General features: G+C 32.7%; 1 protein-coding gene across 1 annotated transcript in view; it reads left to right on the plus strand.

Annotated features, from left to right (window-relative positions):
* Positions 1-27,981, plus strand: part of LOC144368571 (glycogen debranching enzyme-like) — a 62,028-nt gene that overhangs the window by 25,560 nt on the left and 8,487 nt on the right. The window contains 17 exon segments of the mRNA XM_078027767.1: positions 770-893; positions 1,195-1,294; positions 1,383-1,483; positions 2,839-2,914; positions 2,916-2,979; positions 3,836-4,023; positions 6,010-6,133; positions 6,739-6,902; positions 7,206-7,307; positions 7,412-7,567; positions 7,682-7,832; positions 9,271-9,395; positions 9,485-9,597; positions 9,710-9,844; positions 12,968-13,098; positions 17,107-17,125; positions 17,814-17,989. Of these exon segments, the coding sequence (XP_077883893.1) occupies positions 770-893; positions 1,195-1,294; positions 1,383-1,483; positions 2,839-2,914; positions 2,916-2,979; positions 3,836-4,023; positions 6,010-6,133; positions 6,739-6,902; positions 7,206-7,307; positions 7,412-7,567; positions 7,682-7,832; positions 9,271-9,395; positions 9,485-9,597; positions 9,710-9,844; positions 12,968-13,098; positions 17,107-17,125; positions 17,814-17,989 (2,049 nt within the window).

The raw sequence follows: 27,981 nt of genomic DNA on the forward strand, positions 1-27,981 counted from the left end.
AAGGGCCTACCTCCATTTAGAGTTGGTTCAGATGTGCCCACTGTTCATTCCCGCCTTCCATCACAAGTACTTCTTTCAGAGAAAGCAAAGAAAGTCAAGTTTTTAATAAGATTTACTTTAGAATTGGAAGCAATCTTTGAGGAAACACAACTCCTGAGGTTAGACTATTTGGTAGCACTTGAGAAGAAAATGCTACTACCAAAGTCCAGATGTCCTAAAGTTTAATAAGTAGGGCTGAAGGAGTTGAGTATTTCCTGGCACTCATAACGCCTTGAATTTGATTCCCAGCAGTGTTAAAAAAGAAGAAGCAATAGTAGTAGTGGACATTGACTGAGAGCAAAAAAGTGGGGCTTGAGTTGAACTGATAACAATCCCTATGCTTGTTTGTTTTTTGTTTTATAATGATATTTTTGTCTCTGTGTGTTACCCCCACCCACTGTGTGTATGTGTATGGTATGTGGTATGGAGATGATAAGCAGGAGGATGGAGGGGTAGGAAGATGGTTATGAAATTAATATTTGTTTTATTTTCTATGAAATAATTGTATATTTAAAATTTGAAATCAGGGGCTGGGTTTGTGGCTCAGCGGTAGAGCTTTCACATGCGAGGCCCTGGGTTTGACCCTCAGCACCACATAAAAATAGATAAAATAAAGGTATTGTGTACAACTACAACTAAAAAATAAATATTTAAAAAAATTTAAAATCAGTGACAGTTATAATCTCCCTGTGAATATTTGCATTTAAGCACTCATCTTTTCTTCTTTCAGGAAATAGGAGAGTAACCAAGTCTGATCCGAAGCAGCATCTGAAGATTATTCAGGATCCTGAGTACAGACGGCTTGGCTGCACTGTGGATATGAACATTGCACTAGCGACTTTTATACCACATGAGTATGTTATTTGTTTTCTTTGTGAAATAAATACTGTTACTTCTTATAAACCATTATGGCTAGTATAATTTTCAAAGAGCTTATTGAAATCCTTCATATGAAATGAAATAGGCACCATAATTCTACTTCAGCATATGACATATTCATGTTTTTTATATGTGCCAGGTCATATTCCTGTGCATGTATGTAACAGTCTTTACTGTTGGAAAAGTTTTTCAGTCATAATAAGATTCTGATGATTAAGATTTCTATGACCCTTGTAAAAAAGGTTAAATAGGTTTGTATTGCTTTATCTGCTCTAGTGATGGGCCAGCTGCGATTGAAGAATGCTGTAATTGGTTCCTTAATAGAATTGATGAATTGAATTCAGAGAAGCATCAACTCATGAATTTTCATCAGGAACAGGTTTTACCTATATTTATTGCTTTTCTTTGAGTCTTTAAACTATTTTTTCATTGTTGATGATGATGTAATATAATTTAATGTTTTCCAAGCAGTTAATTGCCTTTTGGGAAATGTGTTTTATGAACGACTGGCTGGCCATGGTCCTAAAATGGGACCTGTCACTAGAAGATGTCCTTTAGTTACCAGGTATTCCATTTTCTTTTCTTTTCGTGAACGATTAAAAACTAAAATTTGTTTTTAACTGTGAATTAACCTAAATGTTTCCTTTAAAGCACAACTTCAGTACATTTCTTAAACAACGGGAGTTTTGATTTGGAATTAGGCTTAATTGTGTTAGGCAAATCTTTAGTTAGAAAAATGATCATCCATATGAACATTTTTATAGTTGTTTACATTTTATAGTTGTTTACATTAATGTTTCTGGAGGTGTGCATACTTAGTGTCTGTTTTCTGTTGTGGTAACAAAATACTTGATGTTGGGTAATTCATAAGAAACAAGGTTTAGGGACTGGGTTGTGGCTCAGTGGTAGAGTCTAGCACGTGTGGGGCCCTGGATTCAATCCTTAACACCACATAAAAATAAATAAATAAAATAGTTGTGTAGTTGTGTCCAACTACAACTAAAAAATAAATATTAAAAAAAGAAGCAAGATTTAGTTTTGTTCAAGGTTTTGGAGACTTGAGAAGTCTAAGAGTGTGACACCAGCATTTACTCAGCTTCTGGTAAGGGCCTCCAGCTGCCTCAACTCATGATAGGAAAGGGAAGGGCAAGTGAACACATATGAAAGAGACAAAGCAGGAGGGACAGTCTTACTTTTAACAGCCCACTCTCTTGATAACTAATCCAGTCCCTTGTGTAAGTTCCTTCCACAAGAAAGGCATTAATTCATTCATGAGGGCTCCACTCATATGACCAAGTACTAAAAATAATGCCCATCTTCTAACACTCACATTAAGAAATTAAGATTCCAGCACATGAACTTTTGGGAGACACACTCAAACCATAGCAGTTAGTGATAAATACAGTGTTAATCAAATTGAGCAAGCATTTAGATCCTTATTTTCTCCTCCTCCTCTTTTTTTTTTTTCAACTTTTGACAGTGCTGGGGATTGGGCCCAGGGGCTCCACAAGCCATCTACATTGAGCTATACCCCAACCACATAGTTCTTTACTTTATAGGTAAAATGTAACATAAATTGGGCAACTAGCAGATAGTAAAAGCCTTTGAGAAGTAGCATCAATATCTCAATTGTTTTCTTGTGATTTTAAGAGAGATTTAAAAAATTCCTTAAGATGTTAGCATTATATATGCTACAATGTTAACTCCATTTGTCAGATCCTATTAGATTTACTGCCATTTGGGGAGGTAAATAATGTTTATTGATTTTTCACCTATATTGAAGTTTTTTTCCTGTAAATGGTGTCACACTAATTTTATTTATTATACTCATAAGGAAAGTTTAATTTTTAATGTTGCTAATTCAGATTCTCTCCAAGCAGTTTCTCTGTGTGGATTTAATATTTAATTTTATCTCTATAGGTATTTTACTTTCCCATTTGAAGAAATGGCCTTATCTGCAGAAGAATCTATGATTCACCTTCCAAATAAAGCTTGTTTTTTTCATGGCATATAATGGATGGGTGATAGGAGATGATCCTCTTTGAAACTTTGCTGAACCAGGTACATCACTTTTGAATTCTCAATGGATAGGGAAAAAATTTCATAGAAAGTTCAATATGATCTGTTTTTTTGATTTGTTTCCCCACTAGGCTAGAGGTTTTTAAACTGTTTCACCAATTTGAGAGAGAAGAAAAAGAGGTAGAACTTTGAAACTAATGCTGTTATAATTACATCTACATAAGAGAGATTTTCAACCACTGGCCAGAGAGGTATTAAGGTATTTGAAAGGCAGTTATACCAGAAACTAATTTTTTTTAGGTTCCCCTCACTTACTCTAGCATCTTGTTTTCAACAACCATGTTATTGCCAGGAAGCATTTTATAGGAAACACCTTGACGTGTATTTTTTCAACAGTTTAGAATTAGTAGTTTATTATTGTGGCCTTAGAATTGATTCAGAAATCTTATATGCTGTTATGTAAGAATATGACCTTGGGCATAAGTATTTCTACCCTTTCTTTTCTAACCATTCTAAATGAAAAAAAGAAATTCTTCTATATGCCATGAATTTAATATAACCTCTTGCCAAAATTGAGTAGCAAGTTGGAGATGGAGCCTTAAAATGTTTTGGTAGAACTATAGTTCTAAGAGTCTATGATAATACTATCACTATTTTTCCTCAGGAAATAACTTGGAATTTTGAAATTGAGCTCAGACTTTTAGAAGAGACTATAAGGTGTAATTTTTGCCACATATATATCAGATAGAAAACTTTGTCCTATATCATTTTAGATATGATTTTATCCAATATATCATTTATGGTAGAAATAATGCAGTTTTAAAATGGTATAGTTCCTTGAAGTAAATGTTTTTATTCTATTTCTTAAGCCATTGAAAACAAACTTCTTTTTTAACAGGTTCAGATGTTTATTTAAGAAGAGAACTGATTTGTTGGGGAGACAGTGTTAAATTATGCTATGGAAATAAACCAGAGGACTGCCCTTATCTCTGGGCACATACGAAAAAATATACCGAAATAACTGCAACTTATTTCCAGGGAGTGCGTCTTGATAACTGCCATTCAACACCTCTTCATGTAGCTGAGGTATAGAAAAACAATTCATCCACATTAAGCAAAGATATTCAACATTTCTTCCCAGCTTTCCTCAAGTAGACTATACAGACTAGCCATTTCACTCGGCTAGTTGAACACGAGCATTGATTTGGCATTGAATTATATTTTTGTATAATTTGAATAATTCTAACAATCTTTAAATGCAATTGTTAAGGAATACTGGGTTATAAAATGTTTAGCAAGTTAATTTTTAAATTTTAATTCAGGAAGAATTCAGGAAGAGCGATCATATTTGTCAGTAATTCCATTTTTATCAAATATTTATGAGAACAAAAATGTAAATATAACTATTGTCTATTCCTCTTTTGGGCTTTTTAAAGCAGCTTTTGAATAATGCCAATATTTATAATATTATCTTCTACCTAATACAACTTTGTAAATAGATACTTATAATTTTAATCTTGCTAATAAGATCCTTGATAGCTTCCTAGCAACAATTTTTTGGAAATATGTGCTTATCTGAAAAATACCTATTTCAATAATTTTCTATAATATATATGTCTCAAGTCCTGTGATGAAAAATTGATTTGATTTTTGAGGGATTTAGTAAACAATTATTAAGTAAACATGAAATAAGAACATTGGCTGATAGAACATTATTTACCTCCCCAAATGGCAGCTCTTTGTCTTCATATTGTGCTTTAACAATAACAAAAAAATATATACATACATGTACACACACAAATATATACTTATAACATTATGGCACAACTAAATGTTAAAGCTAACTTAATCCACTTAATTTTAAGCTATAAAATCCTCTAGGATTGTGCTTGTTAGGATTCGAGGTATTTTGTTATCTTTTATGTAAGGATATGTTAAAACATTTTTGGGACCAATCTTATTTTTTTTATTATAAGCTACTATTTTCTGATTCTGTGTAGCATCAATGTAGATCATAAATCTCAGAGGTAGAAATTGTAAGGAGTTTAATCTATTTTGTCCTATAATTCCAGATATGGAATTCATATAAAAACTTAAATAGAGTATACAACATAAATACATATTATGTAATATGATTAATTATATGATAATATAAATTTGATTAATATATGTAAACTGTAGATTATGATTTTTTTTTAAAAAAAAGAGAGAGGGGAGAGAGAGGGAGAGTTTTTTTTTAATATTTATTTTTTAGTTATTGGCGGACGCAACACCTCTGTTTGTATGTGGTACTGAGGACCGAACCCGGGCCACACACATGCCAGGCGAGCGCCCTACCACTTGAGCCACATCCCCAGCCTAGATTATATTTTTTTACCTGTTTTAATGTACCTATGTCAATTTCATTGGAATATTTACAGAATTGAAAATGGGACTCAGTGGCTTAAGAGTTTGTTATCTGCAGGCTTCAATTGGGTCATTGAGACCTAAATTTTACAATAGCTAAATAATTCACCAGAAAGGAATTTATCATTAATTACTTAGGAAACCATCTGGAAATTAACAGTCTGACTAGATATTAAAAACAAACAAATAAGGGCTGGGGTTGTGACTCACCTAGCACGTGCAAGGCCCTGGGTTTGATCCTCAGCACCACATAAAAGTAAATAAAATAAAGGTATTGTGTCCAACTACAAACTAAAATATATATATAAATAATATATATATATATATATAAATAGGAGAAATACTGGCAGAATTGCAGTGATACAGGTTACATTTTATAAAAGCACCAACATTTTTCTTCTTTTCTCCTTGTGTCCCTATCTCTGCAAAATCTAAACTTCTTTTTAACTGCTTTACTCTACATATTCTCATATTCCCTATGTTTGTTGGTTCTGTTTGTTGTTTTGTCACATTTGTATATCAAACTTCATTTGGAATTCTTTCTGAATTTTCATTTTGTCTTACCATATGTATCTTCTTGTGTTAAACCCATGCCTAATCTTGTCTCCTCCCTTCCTACCTGTCTCACTTTTCTCTCTTTTACATGTGTGACTGTGCTTTTTTCAGTACATGTTGGATGCTGCTCGGAAATTACAACCCAATTTATATGTAGTAGCTGAACTGTTCATGGGAAACAAAGAACTGGACAATATCTTTGTTACTAGACTGGGCATTAGTTCCTTAATAAGAGGTAGGCTTGTTGAAGTGTCTTTCCCATTTAAAACTTCAGCTTTTGTTTAAGTGTACTAAAAGACATTTAGTAGTTTTTTAATGTAATTCTTAATAATTTTCAATACAATTAATATTCTTTTGGATAGTCTATGTGAGAGTTTCCAATCTAACTCAATCTATTTTTATCAGTAAATATTTCTACTTTGGGGTAAACGATCTCATTTCAAATCACAAGGTTGGCAGGATGATCTAATGGCTCACAATCAAAACCATTTTTTGTTGTTAAAAATATACAAATCTGTTCTTCATTTTCTACCTGGCTATATGATATAATCTTTAGATTTTTTTCCTATAGATTTTTGTATAGCTAACATCTCAATAAACACCTGAGGTTTCCTTTTTTCTATCTGAGCCATCTCTCCCCCTAAGTTATAAAAGACTGCTTTGGTCACTTAAACTAGTAGACATTTAGTAATTATCATTAATTACTTAGGAAATTGCTTAAAGAAGTTTTATTTTTGATTATACTGATGTGTTCTTTATTTTAGAAATCAATTGTGAAATTTCACCTTTTCTTGGACATAAGTAATAGAGATTGTTAAAATGTTCTGTAATGCTCTGCAGAGGCAATGAGTGCATATAATAGTCATGAAGAGGGCAGGTTAGTTTACCGATATGGAGGAGAACCTGTCGGATCTTTTGTTCAGCCCTGCTTGAGACCCTTAATGCCAGCTATTGCACAAGCTCTGTTTATGGATATTACCCATGATAACGAGTGTCCTATTGTGGTAAGCATCATTCCATTTCTTGTATTTACTTATTTTGCTAGATATTTTGATATTTACTTATCTGATATTTTGTGGCATGACTATCCACATACTTCAAAATAGTATCTTCGGTTTAAAAGCAATTATAGCTTATGGTTTTAAAGATGTTCTTTTGTTGTAGAACAAATTAATGTATCTTATAGAATGTATTTGTGTAATTATTTTTTATTTCATTATGATACAGAATTTTACTTCTTTATTTTATTATGATACAGTGCTTTTCCTTTGAAAGAAAGTATATTTTGCTTTTTAATTGTTTCCTAGCATAGATCAGCCTATGATGCTCTCCCAAGTACCACAATTGTTTCTATGGCACGTTGTGCTAGTGGAAGTCCACGAGGCTATGACGAACTAGTACCTCATCAGGCCTGTTTATGCGTTGTTTTTTAAAATTCATATGATTAGCATTTTATCAAAAAACTCTCATTGTAATTAAAATGTATACATGGCCAAGTTTTACCTTTCTCCAGATATCAGTGGTTTCTGAAGAACGGTTTTATACTAAGTGGAATCCTGGAGCATCCCCATCAAATACCGGTGATGTCAATTTCCAAAGTGGAATTATTGCAGCCAGGCGTGCTGTCAATAAACTTCATCAAGAGCTTGGAGCCAAGGGCTTTATTCAGGCAAGAGACCAAGTTTCCTAAATGTCTTTCTGAAAGTTTACAGGGGAAGACTTATCAGTTTGAGCACTCATTTACAATTTGAGTGCTAATTAAGTGCTTTTTTTCACTTCTCAGGTGTATGTGGATCAGGTTGATGAAGATATAGTGGCCGTAACCAGACATTCACCCGGTATCCATCAGTCTGTTGTGGCTGTATCTAGAACTGCTTTCAGGAATCCCAAAACTTCATTTTACAGCAAGGAAGTGCCTCAAATGTGTATCCCCGGTAATGTAACCTAAAAATTGTTATTGTAATTATATCATTATATTAAATTATACTATAATGCCATATACATCATTATTATATGTTCTATATAACAAATGCAAGTGTGAATGTAGTTAAACAGAGGAATTACAAATTTTGGATAACTTACATTTTTATTGCATGGAACAAAATCTGGGGAGAAATACATTCAAATATTAACCTTTTTTTGAATTTTAAAATGTTTTGTTTACATCTTAATACATTCTGTTTTCCCTTAATATGTATATAATGAACATTTATTTATCTTATACTCTGACATAGATAAATATTTCTTTTTATATGTGTGACATACATTTATATATGTGTGTATAAGTATGTATTGCATTTGCACATATACACATATATAAACAAAAATGGAAAATAGTCTAACATGATACTTAAGATTCCTTGCAATCCATCGTCATCTACTATCCTACCCTGCATTACTCTACTGTTTCAGCCAAATAGATGTTTTCACTGTTTCCCAAAAAGTCTTATTTCTATCTGTATATGATTTATATCCTTCAAGGACTAAAGTTCCACCTCTTTGAAAAACCTATACATACTCAGTGATTTTTCTTTCTAAACATATAACAATCATATTCTATGTTTCTCTTTTGATACTTAATTATAAACTATATCCCTGAGATATGTTCTTATTTCTAGACTTTTTTCTAGATAAGTATATTTTATTTTCTTGTTATTACAGATAGTATATGATAGCATAGCATGATTCTGTGTAAGCAGCAACAGTACGACTTTGGAGAGTCTCATAAAAATAATCACATTCTATAGGTGTTCATTGCTGGTTGCTAAATATGTATAATTCCAATCTTTAAATATTATCAACCTGAATAGTTTTAGTGTTAAATATTCCTTACTTTCCTTAACTGTTAAATTTATATTCAGTAATCTCATTGAATCTTTACTAATATTCATAGATTTTTGTGTTTATTTTCTATTTTTTTTAGTTGTCAATGGATACGATGATTTTATTTTATTTATTTATTTTTATGTGGTGCTGAGGATTGAACCCAGTGCCTCACGTGTGCTAGGTGAGCACTCTACCTTTGAGCCACAACCTCAGCCCTATTTTCTATTTTTGATGCTGGGGATTGAACCCAGGGCCTCCTGCATGCTTAGCACATGCTCTACTACTGACCAGTGCTCCCAGCCCCATCCCTTCATAGTTACTTTTACAGAACTCCATCACTATACAGTATTATCTCAGGTTTTGTTTTGATCAGTAATGATTCTTAAAACATTTCCATCAGTTAATTCTACAAATTGTGATTTTCAGTGTATTCCGTATTTTGTCATTCAGTTTTTAATAAAATTTACTATGGTTGGTAATATTCTTATTTAAATTTTGAATGAACATTAGGAACAATTTTTTGTTAACTTTTTAATATATTTGTAGGCAAAATTGAAGAAGTAGTTCTTGAAGCTAGAACTATTGAGAGAAATACAAAACCTTATAAGAAGGATGAGAATTTAATCAATGGGTTACCAAATATCACAATAGAAATTAGAGAACATATTCAGGTATTTGGGATTCACCTCTTTCTATTATGTTGAATATTTTAAGGTCATGAGAATTATTTGTTGAATGGATTTTCATAATTTTTTTCAAGCTTAATGAAAGTAAAATTGTTAAACAAGCTGGAGTTGCCACAAAAGGGCCCAATGAATATATTCAAGAAATAGAATTTGAAAACTTGTCTCCCGGAAGTGTTATAATATTCAGGTATGTAATTAGAGCTCAAATTATTGACTTTACTTATAGTTAAAACAATTTAACTGTAAACTTTGAATAAATCACTCCTAAAAATCAACCATTTTTTATTAACATCATTCAGAGTTAGTCTTGATCTACATGCACACGTTGCTGTTGGAATTCTTCGAAATCATCTGACACAGTTCAGTCCTCACTTTAAATCTGGGAGCCTTGTTGTTGACAACGCAGATCCTATATTAAAAATCCCCTTTGCTTCGTAAGTATGTCTTATTTTATAGAGATTTAACATTTTAATAACTGGTGAGTTGTTGCTGTCTTGATTTAAACACGTTAAGGGTCCTCTCTGTCCATACTACTCAAAGTGTGGTGCAGGGACCAGCAGTGTCAGCATCAGCTGTTGTTATTATATTATCATTCATGTGGGTATTCACAGGGGTGCTTTCTCATTCTTGTGCAGTCTTTCTTCAGATATAGATATGTACATGTCTACATAAACAGAGACACACACACAATTTTATTGAACTGAGATTAGGTTCTATACATCACACTCCTTACTATATCATTTTTAAAAATTTTAACATATTATTCTATTATATGGCTATACCATGATTTATTCAATCATTTTCCATTTTGGACATCTAGAATGCTTCTAATTATTCCCTATTATTTATGTCTTTGTACATTCTTCTTGGAATAAATCTTTAATTATTCACTTTCTATCTGTTCCACTAATACTGAATAATATGGGTTTTGAAGCTTAGGTGTAGGTTCAATTATAGTTTTATCACCATCAATATGATTTTAGACAAGTTATTAATAACTTTCTTCAGCTCAATCCTCATCTGGGAAAAAAGGCTTATAATAAATAGTATCTGCCTTTTAGGTTTTGTAAGGATTAAATAGGGAAAATACAAACCACTTATAATAGAATGACTAGCACATAGAGGGCTTGATGTGTTTGCTCTCATTCTTACTAGGATAAGTTTCCAGAAATTAAATTTTGGGGTTAGATTGTATTATAAGATTGTGTCTTTCAGTCTATACTGCCAACTCTTCTCCAGGAAGATTGTACTAATGAGAATATTCAGCTCAGTGTTAGAGTGTCCATCCTTACCAATACTGAATATATATTATTGTAATGCAGTACGTTAAAGCTGAGTATAGACCCAAGCTAGGTAAGAATTATTATTTTTTGGATTCTTATTAGCTATAAGAAATAAGAATTAGTGCCTGTTAATGGAGAGTTGTGAGAATTATTCATATAAAACACATCGTGTTTAACACACAGTAAATAATCATAAATGTTAGTTATTACTAATTAAATTGGTAAATATGAAGTATAAAATACTTTAAAATAACATCTCAACATATTAATTAAGTTTTTTGTCCATTTGTATTTATCTGGTGAAATGTCATTTTATATATTAGCCCATTTTTCTTTGGTGTTAAATTTTTTGTTGTTTTATGAGCACATTTATTATTGAAGAAATTAAGAAATTAAGAAAGAATTAAGAAATTAAGAATTAAAGAATTAAGAAATTCAAACCATTCTTACCAAAGTAGCTGCTAAAATAACAATCTGCAATAGATGTATGTTTCTGTAGAATGCTTATAAAAGCACATTCCCCCTTGAACCTACTCTGATTATTTTAGGGCAAGGGCAAGAAATCTGCCCTCTAAACAGCTTTCAGGGTTATTCTTGTGGAAGGAGTCCACTGGCTACATGTTGGAAAATAATGCCCTAAAGTGAAGTTGGTATTAAGTCTGCAAATGGTCAGTCTTGATTCATGAAATATAGCTGTGAGGAGAGAGGCTGAGATAGAGACAAAGCACAGCTCTAAGCCAAGACAGAACAAAAAGACAAAGAAGGATGTATGTTCAAGAGGACATATGTTCACATAAAATTGCAATTATGTAAAATGAAGTCTCCTGAGCAACCAGAAATACAGGAAAATACAACTCAGTTATATTCATCTGCAGTCAGTTTTACAGTCTCAGTGCTAATTGAATGAAGGGAAATTAAGGCCACGACACTTAGACTTTCCTCTGAACATGATCAAGAACTATCTTTTTTTCTGAGAAGATACTGGTTTCTTGAATGATGGAACTGAGGGGCCAGGAGAGAAATACAAAGGCAGAGACTGTTGTTTCTGAGGTGGTTAACTTTGACTTTTGATTATCCCTTTATTGATCCTTTTGATAGATATTCTAAGTTTTTAAGATAAACAGCATAAAAAGTTCTTCATGTCACACTTATCAGGGAAAAAACTAAGTCTAACTGAAAGAACTAAAAAATAGACTTTATAATATAAAGTATATAAAAAACTAAAAGTTCTTTGTATTCTACCACCCCACCCCCAGTACTAGAGATTGAATCCAGGGATGCTTTACCACTGAATCACATCCCCAGGCCTGTTTATTTTTTTATTTTGAGACAGGGTTTCACTAAGTTGCTTAGGGCCTTGCTAAATTTCTGAGTCTGGCCTTGAATTTGAGATCCTCTTGTATTGGCTTCCTCAGCCACTGGGATTGCAGGTGGGCGCCACCACAGCTGGCTCCATCATGCCTTTTTTTTAAAAAAAAAATTATTTATTTATTTATTTTACAGAAGAATATACATTTTGACGTATAGTACACAAATGGAGCACAGCGTCTCATTCCTCTGGCTGTACATGGTTCAGAGTCACTCCAGTAGTGTAATCATACATATATATAGGATAATAATGTCTGTCTCTTTCTACTGTCCTTCCCTTCCCCACAACCACACCTTTCCCCTGACTCCTTTGACTTCCCTGTACACAAACCAGTGTCCCTTCATTTTTCCCTATCCCCCACCCCACTATGGATCAGCATTCACTTATCAGAAAAAACATTCAGCTTTTGGTTTTGGGGGATTGGCTTATTTCACTTAGCATGATATTCTCTAGTTCCATCCATTTACCTGCCTATGTCATAATTTCAGTTTTATTTAAGGCTGGGTAATGTTCCATTGTGTGTATGTACCATATTTTCTTCATCCTTTCCTTTGTTGAAGGGTATCTAGGTTTGTTTCATAGTTTAGCTTTTGAATTGAGCTGCTATAAACATTGATGTGGTTGCCTCACTGTAGTATGCTGATTTTAAGTCCTCCATCATGCTTTAATCAATAAAATTTGGTACTTTAATCATGTACTTGGTTTTGGAGTATTATTGGTTGTAATTTAATTTCTAGCATCTTGATTACTATTTATAACATATATATGATGTTTATTTTAATACTAAGTTCCTAAAATGTACATTACTAACATACTTTATAATGCAGGTTTTATTCTTTTGCTTTTATTAAAAGCAAGTAAAAGTCAGTATATTTAACCATTTATCTTTGTTTTTCAATTTTTAGTATTGCCTCTAAATTAACTTTGACTGAGCTAAATCAGATACTTTACCGATGTGAATCAGAAGAACAGGAAGATGGTGGAGGTTGCTATGACATACCAAACTGGTCTTCCCTTAAATATGCAGGTCTTCAAGGTAAGCAAGTATAAGAATAGAGGAACTTTTCATTTTTCTTTTACAGACATACAATGTCTTCTTTAAATAAATAGAAGTATGGACTGAGAGTGCAACTGCCTGGGTTCAAACTGTGACTCTGCTCCATACTCATTGACCTTTGGCAAGTAACATAATCTCTCTGTACCCCAGTTCCTGCCTCAGTAAGATGTGAATACATTGACTAATTCAGAAGGCTTCATGAGGAGTAAATAAAATCATTCAAGTAAAACACTATAACCAAGGTATAGCATAAGGTATTCACTCAGTAAATGCTACCTAGAATTACTGGTCCTCTGTCATTCGTTCAAATCATTTAGAATTCTTAAATATATTTTAACCTAAATTAATATTTTTTGACTTGGTTTATTATGTTCAAAAAGCAGAATATGTTTGTTTAGTCTCCAAAAGAAACTGAGTTATAAATATAACACATTCTTCTTCCTTCTTCATCTAATTGGACTAATTGGATTTTTGTTCTTATTGCATATTTGTTTCCTCCTATAAAGGAACTTACAGGGCTAGGGACATGGCTCAGTGGTAGAGTTCTTGTCTAGCATGCTGAAGGCCCTGGGTTTGATTCCCAGCATCTAAGAGAGGGAGTGGGGAACAAACTTATATTAGTATATTATGTAGTTAGAGTATTTATAAGATGGGTTATAGAAACCAAATATTTAACTATGAGTTTAATATTAATCTGTCTGGTTGGTAATATTTTCCCAGATTTTTGTATAAGAAATTTGGTTTATCAAACCCATATTTCTGGTTCATATATTTTCCCATTTGTCATGCCTCTTTTTTGACCTTTATTTCTTTGTCATTTAACCCTTCTTTAAGGACCAGTTTAATTTTTCACCTTCCATAAAGCCTTTCCTTTTATTTTTATTTTTTTAACGTTTTGTTTTCATTGCAGTACCAGGGATTAAACCCAGGGATGCTCTTCCACTGAGCTGCATCCCCTGCCTTTTTTTTATTGTTTAATCTTGAGACAGAGTTGCACTAAGTTGCCCAGGCTGGCCTTGAACTTGCAGTCCTCCAAACTCAGCCTCCCAAATTGCTGGGATTACAGGTGTGTACCGTCTTGCCCAGCTGAACTTTTACAAACTATCGCTTTGCTTTCTTCAGTAATTTCTTTGTTCTACAGACAGACACCCATTACATTTATTTACTATACTTTCTGGAATATATTACCTTATTTTGGTACTTACAATTTTTTATGAATTTTTATCATTGTATTTAAGAAGCAGGCTCTAAAACTAGACCTAGGTTCCACTGAGTAGCTGCATAACCTTAGAGTAGTTAAACTCTCTATGGTTCAGTTTTCTCATTGAAAAATGTTGCTAATAATAGTATCTATCACAAGGGATTGTTGATAGAATGAAGGGAGTTAATGCATTTAATACACTTAGACAATACGGAATTCATAATAAGCACTTAGGAAGTGTTTACTCTAAAATTCTACTAAGATTATAACTTGAGAAATAAGAATGTAGCTTTTAATCTTTTTTGTGGTTCTTGTCTTCAGCTTTTATACCTCATACTAAAGCAAGCACATAAGTTCTAGTAAATTTTTCTGAGATCTGTTGTACTTATTGGCAAAACAAAGTATTTTGTTCTATGAGTAGTAAGTAAGTGTATCTGTTAGTTGTTTTAAGCAGTTACCCTACTCCATTTTCACTCTAGCTGTTGTTCCTTCCTCCACACTGAATTCCATCCCTTTGGTCACTATCAGATCTGTTTCCTGAAACACTGTTCCCATCATATTTCATTGTTCAACACTGGTACCAATATTTGCTGAGCAACATTCACCTTTCACAAAAGTTTTAGGACATATGTAGAATGTTATTTTATACTGTCTTGCTTTCCAGATTTTTTGTATTTAAGCTTTATTTCCCAAATTGTCCTTCCCTTGAAGGAAAAACTTTATCTTAAATTTATTTATTTCTCAGAATATACCATATACACAGTTCATGGATTCATTAAATTCTAACTAAATTTAGTTGATATCACTGAAACCAAAATAACATTTTTAATAAGGTGAGAATGATTAATTTTTAATTTTAATTTTATTGGTTCTTTTTAGTTATACATGACAGTAGAGTGTATTTTGATATAACTATATAAGCAGGGAATGTATTTTATTCTAATTAGGGCATCATTCTTGTGGATGTACACCTGGGTGGGATTCACAGTGGGGTATTCATACATATACACAGCAAAATTATGTAAGATTAATTCCATTACCTTTTCTTTTTCTATTCTCCCTCCCTTCCCTCCATTCCCCTTTGTCTAATCTGAACTTCTGTTTTCTCACCACCCCGCCTTATTGTGGGTTAGCTTCCACGTATCAGTGAAAACTTTCGGTTTTTGAGGATTGGCTTATTTCCCTTAGCATGATAGTCTTCAGGTTCATCATTTACTGGCAAATGTTATAAAGGCTGAGTAATACTCCATTGTGTACATATACCACATTTTATTTTTATCCATTCATCTTTTGATGCGCACTGAAATTTCATTTCACTCCAGTGAGAATGGCAATTATCAAGAATCCAAGTAACAATAATAAATGTTGGGAAGGATATGGGGAAAAAGGTACACTTATGCATTGTTGGTGGGACTACAAATTGGTGCAGTCACTCTGGAATACAGTATGGAGGGAGATTCCTTAGAAAACTAGGAATGGAACCACCATTTGACCCACTCCTTAGCATATATTCAAACAATTTAAAGTCACACACTACAGTCATGCAGGCATTATAGCAGCATAATTCACAGTAGATAAGCTCTGATTATCTTGTTGAATGATAAAAGAAATGCAATTGTTCTTTCATTGAATAGCAGACTCTGCTATGTACACATAGACATTCTAATGCATCTATTTGAGACTTTTACCTAATAATTAATAATTTTGCCTAAATGAGAATTTGCCTAATATCTCACTTTGATAATTTGCTTACTTTGAAGTGCCTCCTCAGTGTCCCTCTAAAGCAAGCTTTATTCTTCTTATCACCATAGGTATTCTTGCTTTCTCTGAGACCAGTTCTGTGATTTTCTTAAATCTTGCCTGAATAATAATGAATTTACCACTTTTTAACATGGAAAGACACAGGATTATCAATTTTTTCTCCTTTATGCCTTAAAGCAAAAGTAAAAATGCCAATTGACTTTGAATATTATAAAATTTAAAAAAAGTAGACCAGTGCCACAAGTTATAACTTTTGGGAAGCTTTGTATGAATTGTGGCAGTAGTCTCCATCAACACACCTTTGCATCCTGGTTCCAGTTCATACCACCACACTTTCCTTCTATATGCTGAGTCCATTGTGGACTAAGTGGCCATTTTTTCTGCTTCTCTGTTCACATCAAATCATCAGGACTAGTCAAAACTCACCTATGGGACATTTTGACTCTCTCAGTAATGCAGCATGGTATATCTGAATTTTCAGGGCTAATGTCCATATTGGCAGAAATAAGACCCAAAGAATGACTTGGGGCATCCTTTCTGTGAAAATTTGAGATCTGGAGATTGGATGATCGATTATGTCAGTGGCCGGCTTATTTCACGTTCAGAAATATTGCTGAAGTAATTATTAAATAAGTAAGCTGTGTTCTAGTCTAAAATAAGCAAAGACACAATAAGAATTATTATATAAAGATATATACATTTTATATATATATATATATATATATAAAATGTATATATCTATATATAATATTTACCTGTTTTGCTCCCTTCTTTGTGTTTCTAGTTTTAATACATGAAAATTTGATTCATGAATTATTGGGTAGCACAGTTTCATGTTATGATTTATCTCTTAAAATATACGTAGCCTGTGAACACACCAAATTAACTTTTAAAATTATTTTTACAACAGGTTGGTAAATGGTTGCAGGCCATGTTCTTCTGCTTGAAGCAGATCCCATGATACCTTATCCCATGTTACTTTCATGCTATATTAATTGGTGCATACACCATTCTTCTGGATGCAGCATGGAAGCAGATGTCAAGGTATATCCAACAAAGCTTACTTAAATAGGTGTGTTTGCATAGAAACTATACACAGAGTCACTTTATACATGCTCTTAAAAGACCAAAGCATGAATTTTGGAGACTCAGAGCTGGAAAAGTATTTAAGTGGAGAGTAAATTTATTAACATCCTTTAGTCTGAAACATACAAAAAGAAACCCATGTAAAATCTGTTCTATATAAAATATGTTTGGGAAAAATTAACTTGTTTTATGTTATTTATTCATTGATTTGTTAAATTTAATTGATATAATGTTTAGAATATGTACATAGAGTTCTTTCTCTAATTTTCATCAATTAAAAGAAAAAATATTCTGGTATTATTATGAATAAAATCTGCCTTTTACAATGAAGTTTTCTAAAATGAAACTACAAATGGAAATGAATTATGAGAGCCAGCAAGTTGATTTGGGCATGTTTTCAGATTTTTCAGAAAGAAATAGCACTTCAATTCTACCATTTGTGTTACAACAAGGCCTGGACTAAAGCCAGCTAAAATAATGGATGCCATGAAAGCAGCTCTGAAATCTAATCAAATTGAACATTTTTTTTTTCCTACTGTATTACTATCTTTATACATTTGTGTGGAGAAATCATTTGAAGGGGAAAAGCAGAATAAAACTGCTAAAAAGTTTTGTATTTTTACAGATCATATCACTTTCATTACAGCTTTGTTCAGAATGGTTCAATCTTTGTGAAATACCTTTCACTGGGTTCAGTCCAAATGTGTGGAGTAGGAAAATTCCCTTCTCTGCCACTTCTTTCACCTTCCCTTCTGGATGTACCATATAGGTTGAATGAGATCACAAAGGAAAAGCAGCAGTGTTGTGCTTCTTTAGCTGCAGGTAAGGAATTTTGTAGAAGGTTAAAATGTATAAGTCAATAGTATTCAAAAGGAAAATTTACAAGAAAAAGACTTTTTAAAAAAATTAATGAAGTTGTCCAAGACTGTATATTATTGCTTAGTAAAATTTCATAGATACTCTTAAAATACTAGCCATGTTATTATTTAGTTATAACTGTGTGTGAGGCATTTATGTGTGTTTTTATTGTATCTGGTTAATCCTTCTCTTCCAACTCATGGTATTATTTTAAATAATATTTAAAATATATGTTTTAAATCATTATTTTACAACCCATTTTCCTGTATCTCTTCCCAGTTTTTAAAATAAACTTATCTAAAGATCATTTAAAGGTGTCCTATAAGTTACAAAACACAAAACTGATTTTAAATAATTATTATATGGGGATTGGGGTTGTGGTTCAGTGGTGGAATGCTTGCCTAGCATCTGTGAGGCACTGGATTCAATTATCAGCACTGCATATAAATAAATGAATAAATTTAAGGTCTATCAACATCTAATAAATTTTTTTAAAATATTTTTTCAGTTGTTGATAGACCTTTATTTTATTTATTTATATGTGGTGCTGAGAATCTAACCCAGTGCCTCACACATGCCAGGCAAGTGCACTAACCCTGAGCCATAGCCCCAGCCACAAGTAATAAAACTTTTAAGAAATTAATATTATTATGCATCTAGATACTGTCAATTGGACATAAAATACTTCCAGCCATGCTTATTGGCATCTCTTCCTGAAAGTAGATTAAAAAATTCAATCAAATAACAAATATGAGTAAGCAAAACAGGATAAAGAACAGGCTTCTTTTTAAATAAATAAATTTCCATCATATTTCTGGAAAATATTTAATACTTGAGGTCACTGAAATTGAGAATTCTCAAAACTAACCCGAAATATGTGAAATTGTAGAAAGTATTATATATTCATGGCTCCCTCTGTTAAATTTAAATTTCTTTAAATTTGTATCTGCTCAGATCAAATGAAAAGGCTTCATGGTACCCAACAACTACAATAAAAATTACCTTTTCATTTAGAATGATCATAAAAAAATCATAAAACTCTTTTTTGGGAGTGGAGATATAGCTCAGGGGTAGATTACTTGCCAAATATATGTGAGGCCCTAGGATCAATCCCTATCACCACAAAAATAAAAAAAAAACAATTTTATTAAAGAATGAAATTAAAACTCTGGTTTAGTTCTATAATTGTTTCATATTTTCACTTGACTGTTTGATCTTCTAGTACCTGTCATTTCCCAATGAATCCATGCAAATACTCATGAAACTGAACTGAGCCATTGTGGGGAAAAAACATGCTGATATGAAGAATTTTAGGTTTTAGCCTATTTCATAGAAGCCTATTACATCAAATAAATCTCAGTCTTTTGATTGTATGCTGTTGCTGTTAAATACCCCTAATACATGCATTTATTTATAAATTGTATACCAATATATGTTAATGGTACCTGATACACTTACATCCAAGTATAGTATAGTAAGTAAATAGAAATTCTGGTATTTTCTTCTAGCCTGGAATGTTTTGCCTAGTGCTTACTGGCAAAAATAGAATAAACTCAGATTTGCAGGTAGGTTTTTTGGAGGTTCATTTTAAAATGGCTAGGAATTCATTTCTTTGGTGATAGTATTGTAAAATATGTTATAATTATAAACTTTTATAATAATTGACAAAACAGAAATTATTCCAAAGATATATGATCTATAAGTTGTATACTCTCAGAGATGAAAAGGTTAATATGGGTGTGTGGGGAGGGAAGAATAGATGTTTGTTTGTTGGATTATTCAAAGGGGAGTGAACAGAAGCAGAGATGGTAATAGGAAGCCTGTAGAATGAACTGGGCAGTAACTTTCCTGTGTACATTATGAACACGTGACCAGTGTAACTCCACATCATGTACAAGCACAAAAATGGGAAGTATATTCCCTGTATATATAATATGTCCAAATATACTCTACTCTCATGTATATCTAAAAAGAACAAATTAAAAAAGTTAATATAAATATTTCCACATATTAGTGATACAGATTTTATAGCCTTTCCTTTTTAACAAAGACAGACTGTATATATTTTAGGATATACAAATTTAAAGTCACCTTTGAATCTCTCTATCTAGGTTTCATACAAAATGTTGAATGGGTTAAACTATAGGTATGCTGTCTGACACAGACTGCTACCTATATGTTAGCTGCTGTCATTGTCATCATCATCAAAGTTTATAGCCATCAATCATGTATATCAACCATTATTTAAAAATACACAGTGTGGGCTGGGATTGTGCCTAGTAAGAGTGAGGAACTGGGTTCAATTCTCAGTTATGCATATACATAAACAAAGTCCATTGACAACTAAAAAACATATTTAAAAAAACACAGTGTGTTTAGGGAAACTCTGTACTATCATTTTGGAGATAGCATAGAAAAAAATGTCTAAAGTTGCCCTTTGTTCCAATATTTCTCTTTTTCTTCTTCCTCTTTTTCTTTCTCTCTCTCTTTTTTTAGGAGGGGTCCCCTTTGGCACTGGGGATTGAACCTAGGGTGCTTAACCACTGAGCCACATCTCCACCCTTTTTTAATTTTTACTTTGAGACCGGGTCTCACTAAATTGCTTAGGGCCTGCTGGCTTTGAACTTGTGATCCTTCTGCCTCTATCTCCTGAATTTCTGGGATTATAAGTCTGTGCCACTGTACCTGGCTGCTTCACCATTTTTTGACTATTTTTTTTTTAGTACAAATAACAGCTAAGAATCATATTTCTTCAAATGTTTTATAAAAAACCAACTGGACTGGGAATGTAAATCAGTGGTAGAGCGCTTGCCTAACATGTACAAGGAACTTTCTTCAATCCCCTGAATCACAGGGAAAAAAAAATAAAGAAACTCAAATCAGTTTAAAAGTAAAATTTTAGAATTTTTCCTATTACATATCCTATTTTTATCTTACACATAAAAGTTGTAATTACCAGGAATGTTCATTATTTAGCATACAATATCCCGTTTTCATCTACAAAAAATTTTTATGAAAGTATAACACTTTTTAAAAATTCATTTATTTTTACTTTTCCTTTATTGAGGGGGCAGGTACTGAAGGTTGAAACTAGGGGTACTTTGTAACTGAGCTTCATCCTAGACCTTTTTTATTTTATTTATTTATTTATTTTTTTGAGCCAGGATCTCATTAAGTTGCTTAGGGCTTTGCTAAATTGTTGAGACTGGCCTCAAACTCGTGAACTTCATGCTTCAGCATTACAGATTGTTGGGATTACAGTCTTGTGCCACCACACCCAGCCAAAATATATTTATTTTCAATTGATAAACATTATATTTATTTATTGTATACAAAGTGTAACAGTATTAATTTATTTTAAATTAATAGGAAATTTGGTAATATGTTTGACTCCAGAATAATAGAGTAATATACATATTTAGTTGGTTATCATTCAGGTAATCATTTCATATTTAAATTTATTTATTATCCTTAAAGACACAGTAGAATCTTTAAAGCATGTACTTAATATCATATTATATTACTTTATATGTTAAATATTTGATTTCTTGCTTCTAATTTATTAAAATAAAGGTTTTTGTCTTTTCAAAGATATCTTGAAATCAATTGTCTAGCAATCTTAAAATCAATTGTCTAGCATTTGTTCTTGGGGCAGAGGATATAACTCAGTGGTAAAGTGCTGGCATAGCATACAGGAGTCCCTGGGTACTATCCCCAGAACCTCAAAAAAAAGAAAAAAATCTAGCACTGTTTTCTTATCTCCTTTGGGTCTTTTAAAAATCTGGTAAATCAAATGTGGTGGTACACACTATCTTCCGAGCATCAGAAGCTGAAACTGGAGAATGCCTGCGCAACATAGAAAGAGCCTATCTCCAACAAACAATCAAAAAACCTGATAAGAATATAGAATTGGGGCTGGGGTTGTGGCTCAGCAGTAGAGCACTTGCCTGGCATGTGCAGGACCCTGGGTTTGATCCTTAGCAATACATATAAATCAATAAAATAAAGGTGTGTGTCCAACTACAACTAAAAACTAAATATTTTTTAAAAAGAAGAATTGCTCTGGGGGTGGTGGCACATGCCTATAATCCTCCTGACTCAGGAGTTGGAGGCAGGAAGATCATGAGTTTAAAGCTAGCCTCAGGAATTAAGGCATGCTGACCCTAAGGAATGTAGTGAGACCCTGTCGCAAAATTAATAAAAAAGCCTGGAAATTTGGCTCAGTGGTTATATATGTATGTATGTGTATGTATGTATATATAAATTTCATTCCATAAAAGTTGACATACCAGGCATACATTTTGCAGATAATTTTAGAGAGTTTGCAGACACATTGTAACTTACTCTTCTACCTCATGCTTAGAGTAACGATTGTGTGATAATACAGTTTATTATATTTACATATATTTATCTTTTCTGTTAGGCTTACCTCATTTTTTCTTCTGGTCTTTTCCGCTGCTGGGGAAGGGATACTTTTATTGCACTTAAAGTTTTACTGCTGGTTACTGAAGGATATTTAGAAGCCAGGTAAGAGATCATCTAAAAAGTTGCAATGTAAGTTTATGTCTTAATATTTTCTGTATGTTCTTCAAACCTTTCTTCTGATCCATCTAACCTCAACATTTGAGAAGTATGTTTTCCATAAATTTTTCAATGGTATTTTTATAAATGTTCATTGAAAAATATAAGAAAAAATTAAAGGAGGGAAAACTCTTTGAATTTACCAAGTTCTACTCATTCATATTATAGGTTAGGTTTTTATGCTCAAAATTTGTAAGTTTATTTTTATAAGATAAAATTTTTGATCATTATATGTCTTTTATAATGAAGATACTGCTGGCTTGTTGAGTCTTACAGAAAAAAAAAAAAGGATAGCAGCTTTCCTTCTGTTTGTTGCAAGCTTGTAAGCTCCAGTTTCCAGATTCAAAATGATCTTTTCTTATGTGAAACAATAATATAAATGAATTTATTGGAGGTTGAAAAGAAAGTTCTGCAGCAGTGTGATTCAGAATGTTCCACAAACCAGTACTAACACCATCATGTGAGAACTTGTTAGAAATGCCTATTCTTTGTGCCTATGGCAGACCCCCTGAATCTTAACCTGGGGATGGAGAGGGAAAGGTTGGTAGGAGAAACTGTATTCACATCATCTAGGTAGCAATCACCAACTGGAAGTCTGGTTAGGAAATGCGAAATGGAACAACTATTTTGACTACCTATACCACAGAGGTGGTTTTCCTTCCTCCCTTTGTAGAGGTATTCATGGATCAGAAATCTTTTTATTCAGTTTTCATGTGTATGACATTTTTCTGGAGGGTCAAGATTGCTAGAACTCTCACCTTTTATTAATTGGGAATGTCATGTGCATAGGGACCCTTTTGTATTTTAGAAAACAAAACTTTCCTATTACACTATTACTGGATAAACATTAAACTGAAACATAGAATTAATAAAATTTCTGAATGTTTTAGTTAAGAAGCATTAAAGTCTAGATGTTTTTAAGTGACTTTTTCCAAGATCATACAGGTTGACAAAGCTGGGATTTAGACCTCAGCCATATTATTTCTTAATTTTATGATCTTTCCAGAACACAACTCCATCTTACAAATGAGATACACCAAATCTTACATCTCATTTGGTGTATGATAGTGGAATACTATTTTTAAATTTTAAATACCAATTTTTAAAATTGAGTATGGGAAGACTTGAAAGATGAAAGGAACAGTGAAGCATATTGAGTTGAAGCACAGTTTAGGACATACTGCTCAGCCTAGTTTCAATTTCTGTGTAAAACACCTGAGGGTAGTGAGAGAATATGGAAAGGGTGAATCAGGTGTAGAAGGCCTTGGCAACCAATCCAGGTAGTTCAGAGTCTATCTTATGAACGATGTTGAACTGATAAACATTTTTGAGTGTTTTTCCCCAATAGGGAATGTACAATAATACTACGTTTTTGTCACTTCCGATCTGCTTTTGTTATCATGTGTTCAGTGTAAGACTTCAGGGGTAGTGAAAACTGCTTCAGGGCTAGCATGTTTGTGTCCCCATGATGTTTATATTTATCATGAAGTACTCAAAAGACATTTGTCAAAAAATAATTCTTTATCTACGTTCCGTTGTCCTACGTGGGTTAATGTTATCAAGTAGGTATTTATTTTAGATCTATTTATTTTCTCAAAATTTGGTAAAAATTGCACAGTATTTTTATGTGCTTCATACATTTTATAACTATATCAAGAATTTTTATATGATAGATTCAGATTTATTTACAGGTTTTTTAAAAAATAAAGTATAAAGTATAATCAAATATACAAGGACTCTAAATTTCACTTTTAGTTTATGTGCTTCACCTTATTTTTAAAAAATACAATTATATATCTCCCTATATGTCATCCTAAGTATTACTTTATTATTAATATGGACAAAGAAAATTATCTGTGGATTCTTTACATTCACTGGGATATTTTCTGAAGTCATCATAGATTCCCATGTCTGAGAGTACCACTTTTGCACATAATTTAATCACTATTATCTATATGTGCAGAAGAGTAAGAATATTTAGGTGCTAAGTGACAAGCTAAACTCATTATTTTTTATTGTTCTGATAGAAACTATTCAAGCTCATCATTTCACCTATCTGCAGAATTACAAATTATTTTGTCACAGGCCTGAATAGTTAAAACTAATAATGTTAAATATTCATATGACAGATTGTACTATTTTGTGTAGTGGGAGCTGCTGCTTCTCCCTGGGCCTAGTCCAATCCTTATTTCTCCCTCCAAAGAAAAGTATGTGTTTTCATATTACTTAAGTTGTAGGAGTTAGGAGAAGATCTGTATGTAGTTTCTAATAGAGGTCACATCCATTCTGTCTCAAACAGGATCAGCCATTGTTTGAAGTAATACAGGAAGCCATGCAAAGACACATGCAAGGCATACAGTTCCGAGAAAGGAATGCTGGACCGTAGATAGATCGAAACATGAAGAACAAAGGTATGGAATTTTAACTCCATAGTGAATATTCAATGATGCAGAGAAATTAAACCTTGTAATCATTCTCTCACTTTGCAGTAATGGGTGAAAAACCTTAGGATGTAACAGTGAGAAAGATAACACTGTTTGTGATCTCACCTAGTTTTTAGTTTTTAGAGGAAATATGAAATTTCATATCATTCTAGTCAGCCAATATAAACAGTAATATTGATGGTTACAATTTATAATGATAACATCAATATTTTTTTAAAGAGAGAGAGAATTTTTTAATATTTATTTTTTAGTTTTTGGTGGACATAACATCTTTATTTTTATTTTTTGTGGTGCTGAGGATGGAACCCAGCGCCCCGGACATGCCAGGCGAGCGCGCCTCCGCTTGAGCCACATCCTCAATCTCAATAATATCAATATGAATTGCCATGAATTGAGTCATTATCTGGTAGGCATTGTGCTAACTACTTAAGCTATGTTGTTCCAATTTAATACTCCCAAGAACATTTGGAACAAGTTATTTTGTTTTCATTTTTACTAAATGAGAAAACTGAAGAGTAGCCTGCCCAGAGCTAAAGAGCTACTAAGTGGCAAACTACGATTTTTTCCCTGGTCTCTCTCTTTGGCTTAGGCTCCTATAAAACAGTTTTTTACAAAAAGGATATATGTATATCGAGTTAAAATTGGTAAACTTTTAACTTCTTCTTCCTTATTTTATGGTACACAATCATTACCAGCCAAGGCTGATTGTTTCATTTTTCCCCCATTTCTATTAGGGAATCATTCTAATGCATTTATTGTATATTTATTTTTATAAAACATGTATTATTTTATTTATATGTCATTTTAATATTTTGTTAGTGCATTATAGTTATATATAATTTTGGGTTCATTTTGAGACAGTCACACAACCATTTGTTCCACTTCAGTCCCTAGTACTACTTCTTTTCTTCCCCTATTCCCTCCACCCATGTTCATGCCGCCATATTCTCTTTCCTCTACTCTACTGTTTATTTATTTATTTATATAGTTTTAATTGGTGATTTATAGATGCAGATAAAGGTGAAAATCATAATTTGGTCAGTTGCATTCTACTATTCCTCTCCCATCCTGTCTCCCTCCCCCTCTGCTCCACTGATCTCCCTTCAATTTTCATGGGATCTGTACCCTTTTCTTTTTTCCTTGTTTCTGGCTTCTGCATATGAAAGAAAACAGTATACTCTTGACTTTCTGGATCTGTCTTATTTCACTGAGATGCTGTTCTCCAGTTCTATCCATCTAATAGCAAATGCCATGCGTATCAATTTTTTAACTTTATAGTTTAGAGAGAATTTGAGATTCATAAAAGTTTGCAAAAAAGTAATACATGGAGAACCATGAACCATTCTCCCAGTTTCCCTCAGTTTTTCCCAATGGGGATGTCTTATATCACTGAAGTATGGTACCATTAGGAAATTGACATTAGTGTGATACTGTTAACTAGCCTATTAACTGTTAACTAAACCTGATTTGGTTTCTAGTTTTTACATTTTCTCATCTGTGTGTCTGTGTGTTTGTGCATATATGCTCACACTTGCATATATGTGTGCATGTAGCTCTGTGAAATGTGACTCCATGTATAAGTTCATGTAACCACTTCCACAATCAAGATATAGAACTAATCCATCACCACAAAGGTCTTTGTGTCTGTTTGCCTTTCTAGTTAACACCTACCCACTCTACTGCCACACTTGAACTCTAACAACTGCTAATCAGTTCTCTCTGTATATGATTTTATTATGTTGGGAATGTTATGTAAATTGAATTATACTGCATATAACCTTTTGAGTGGTTTTATTCATTAATCATAATGCCCCCGAGATCCATCCAAGTGGTTGCATGCATTGGTAGTTTATTCCTTTTTGTTGCTGAATAGTATTCCCTCTTAGGGATGTCAGAATTTATTTAACCATTCATCCACTGAAGGACATGTAGGTACTTCCATTTTTTTTACTAATACAACTAATATGAATATTTCATATGTAGATTTTTACATGACACATTTGTTTCATTTCTCAGGGAATGCCCAAGGATATAAATCAGTCATATAATGAGTGCCTATTTTATTTTATAAAGAAATTGCCAAACAATGTTCCAGAATGGTTGTACCATTCTGATTGATTTTCATCTACACTGAATCACCATTTGTTGTTATGGAGTTTTGTTTTGTTTTGTTTTCAAAGAAGTGCTAATGGTTGTGTAGACTGTTATACAATATTTGCATTTCTCTAATGTTAAACATCTTTTCATGTACTTATTTGCCATTCATCTTCCTTAATTGTGTCTTTCGCTTATTTCTATTTGGATTGCTGGTTTTTTGACTGTTAAGCATTTTAAAAATATTGTTTTAAAATTTTTATTATAAAATGTCCCAGTTTAGCCATTTGTAAGTGTGCAGTTCAGTGGCTTTAACTACATTCACATTGTTGTGTAGCCATCATCACTATCCATCTCCAGAACTTTTTTGTCATCCCAAACAGAAACTACCCAGTAAACAATAAGTACTCATTCCCCAGCTCCTAAAAATTGCTATTCTACTTTCTGTGTCTATGTATTTAACTATTTGTATGTATTTGTCCAGTGTCTGTTGCCATAACAAAATCCCTGAGGAAGGCCACTTTATAAAGAAAAAGATTTGTTTAGCTCAAAGGTTTGGAGGCTGAAAGTATAAGCTGAAGCATCCCTGTTGAGTTTGGCCTCTGGTGAGGACCCTCTTGGTTATATCACATCATGCCAGATAACCTCATAGTGGGAGAGATTATGTGTGAGTGAGATCTCATGACAAGAAAGAAAGGCAGAGATTTAGGGGTCACGATCATAATATTCTTTGGAACCTAACCCACTCTGAAAGGCTGTCATTGATCTTTTCCAATGGTAATGTCTCCAGTGACTCAAGCACCTTCATCAGGGCACACCTCTTAAAGCTTCCAGCAC

Source organism: Ictidomys tridecemlineatus, chromosome 11 (assembly GCF_052094955.1).
Source record: "Ictidomys tridecemlineatus isolate mIctTri1 chromosome 11, mIctTri1.hap1, whole genome shotgun sequence".
NCBI lineage: Eukaryota > Metazoa > Chordata > Mammalia > Rodentia > Sciuridae > Ictidomys > Ictidomys tridecemlineatus.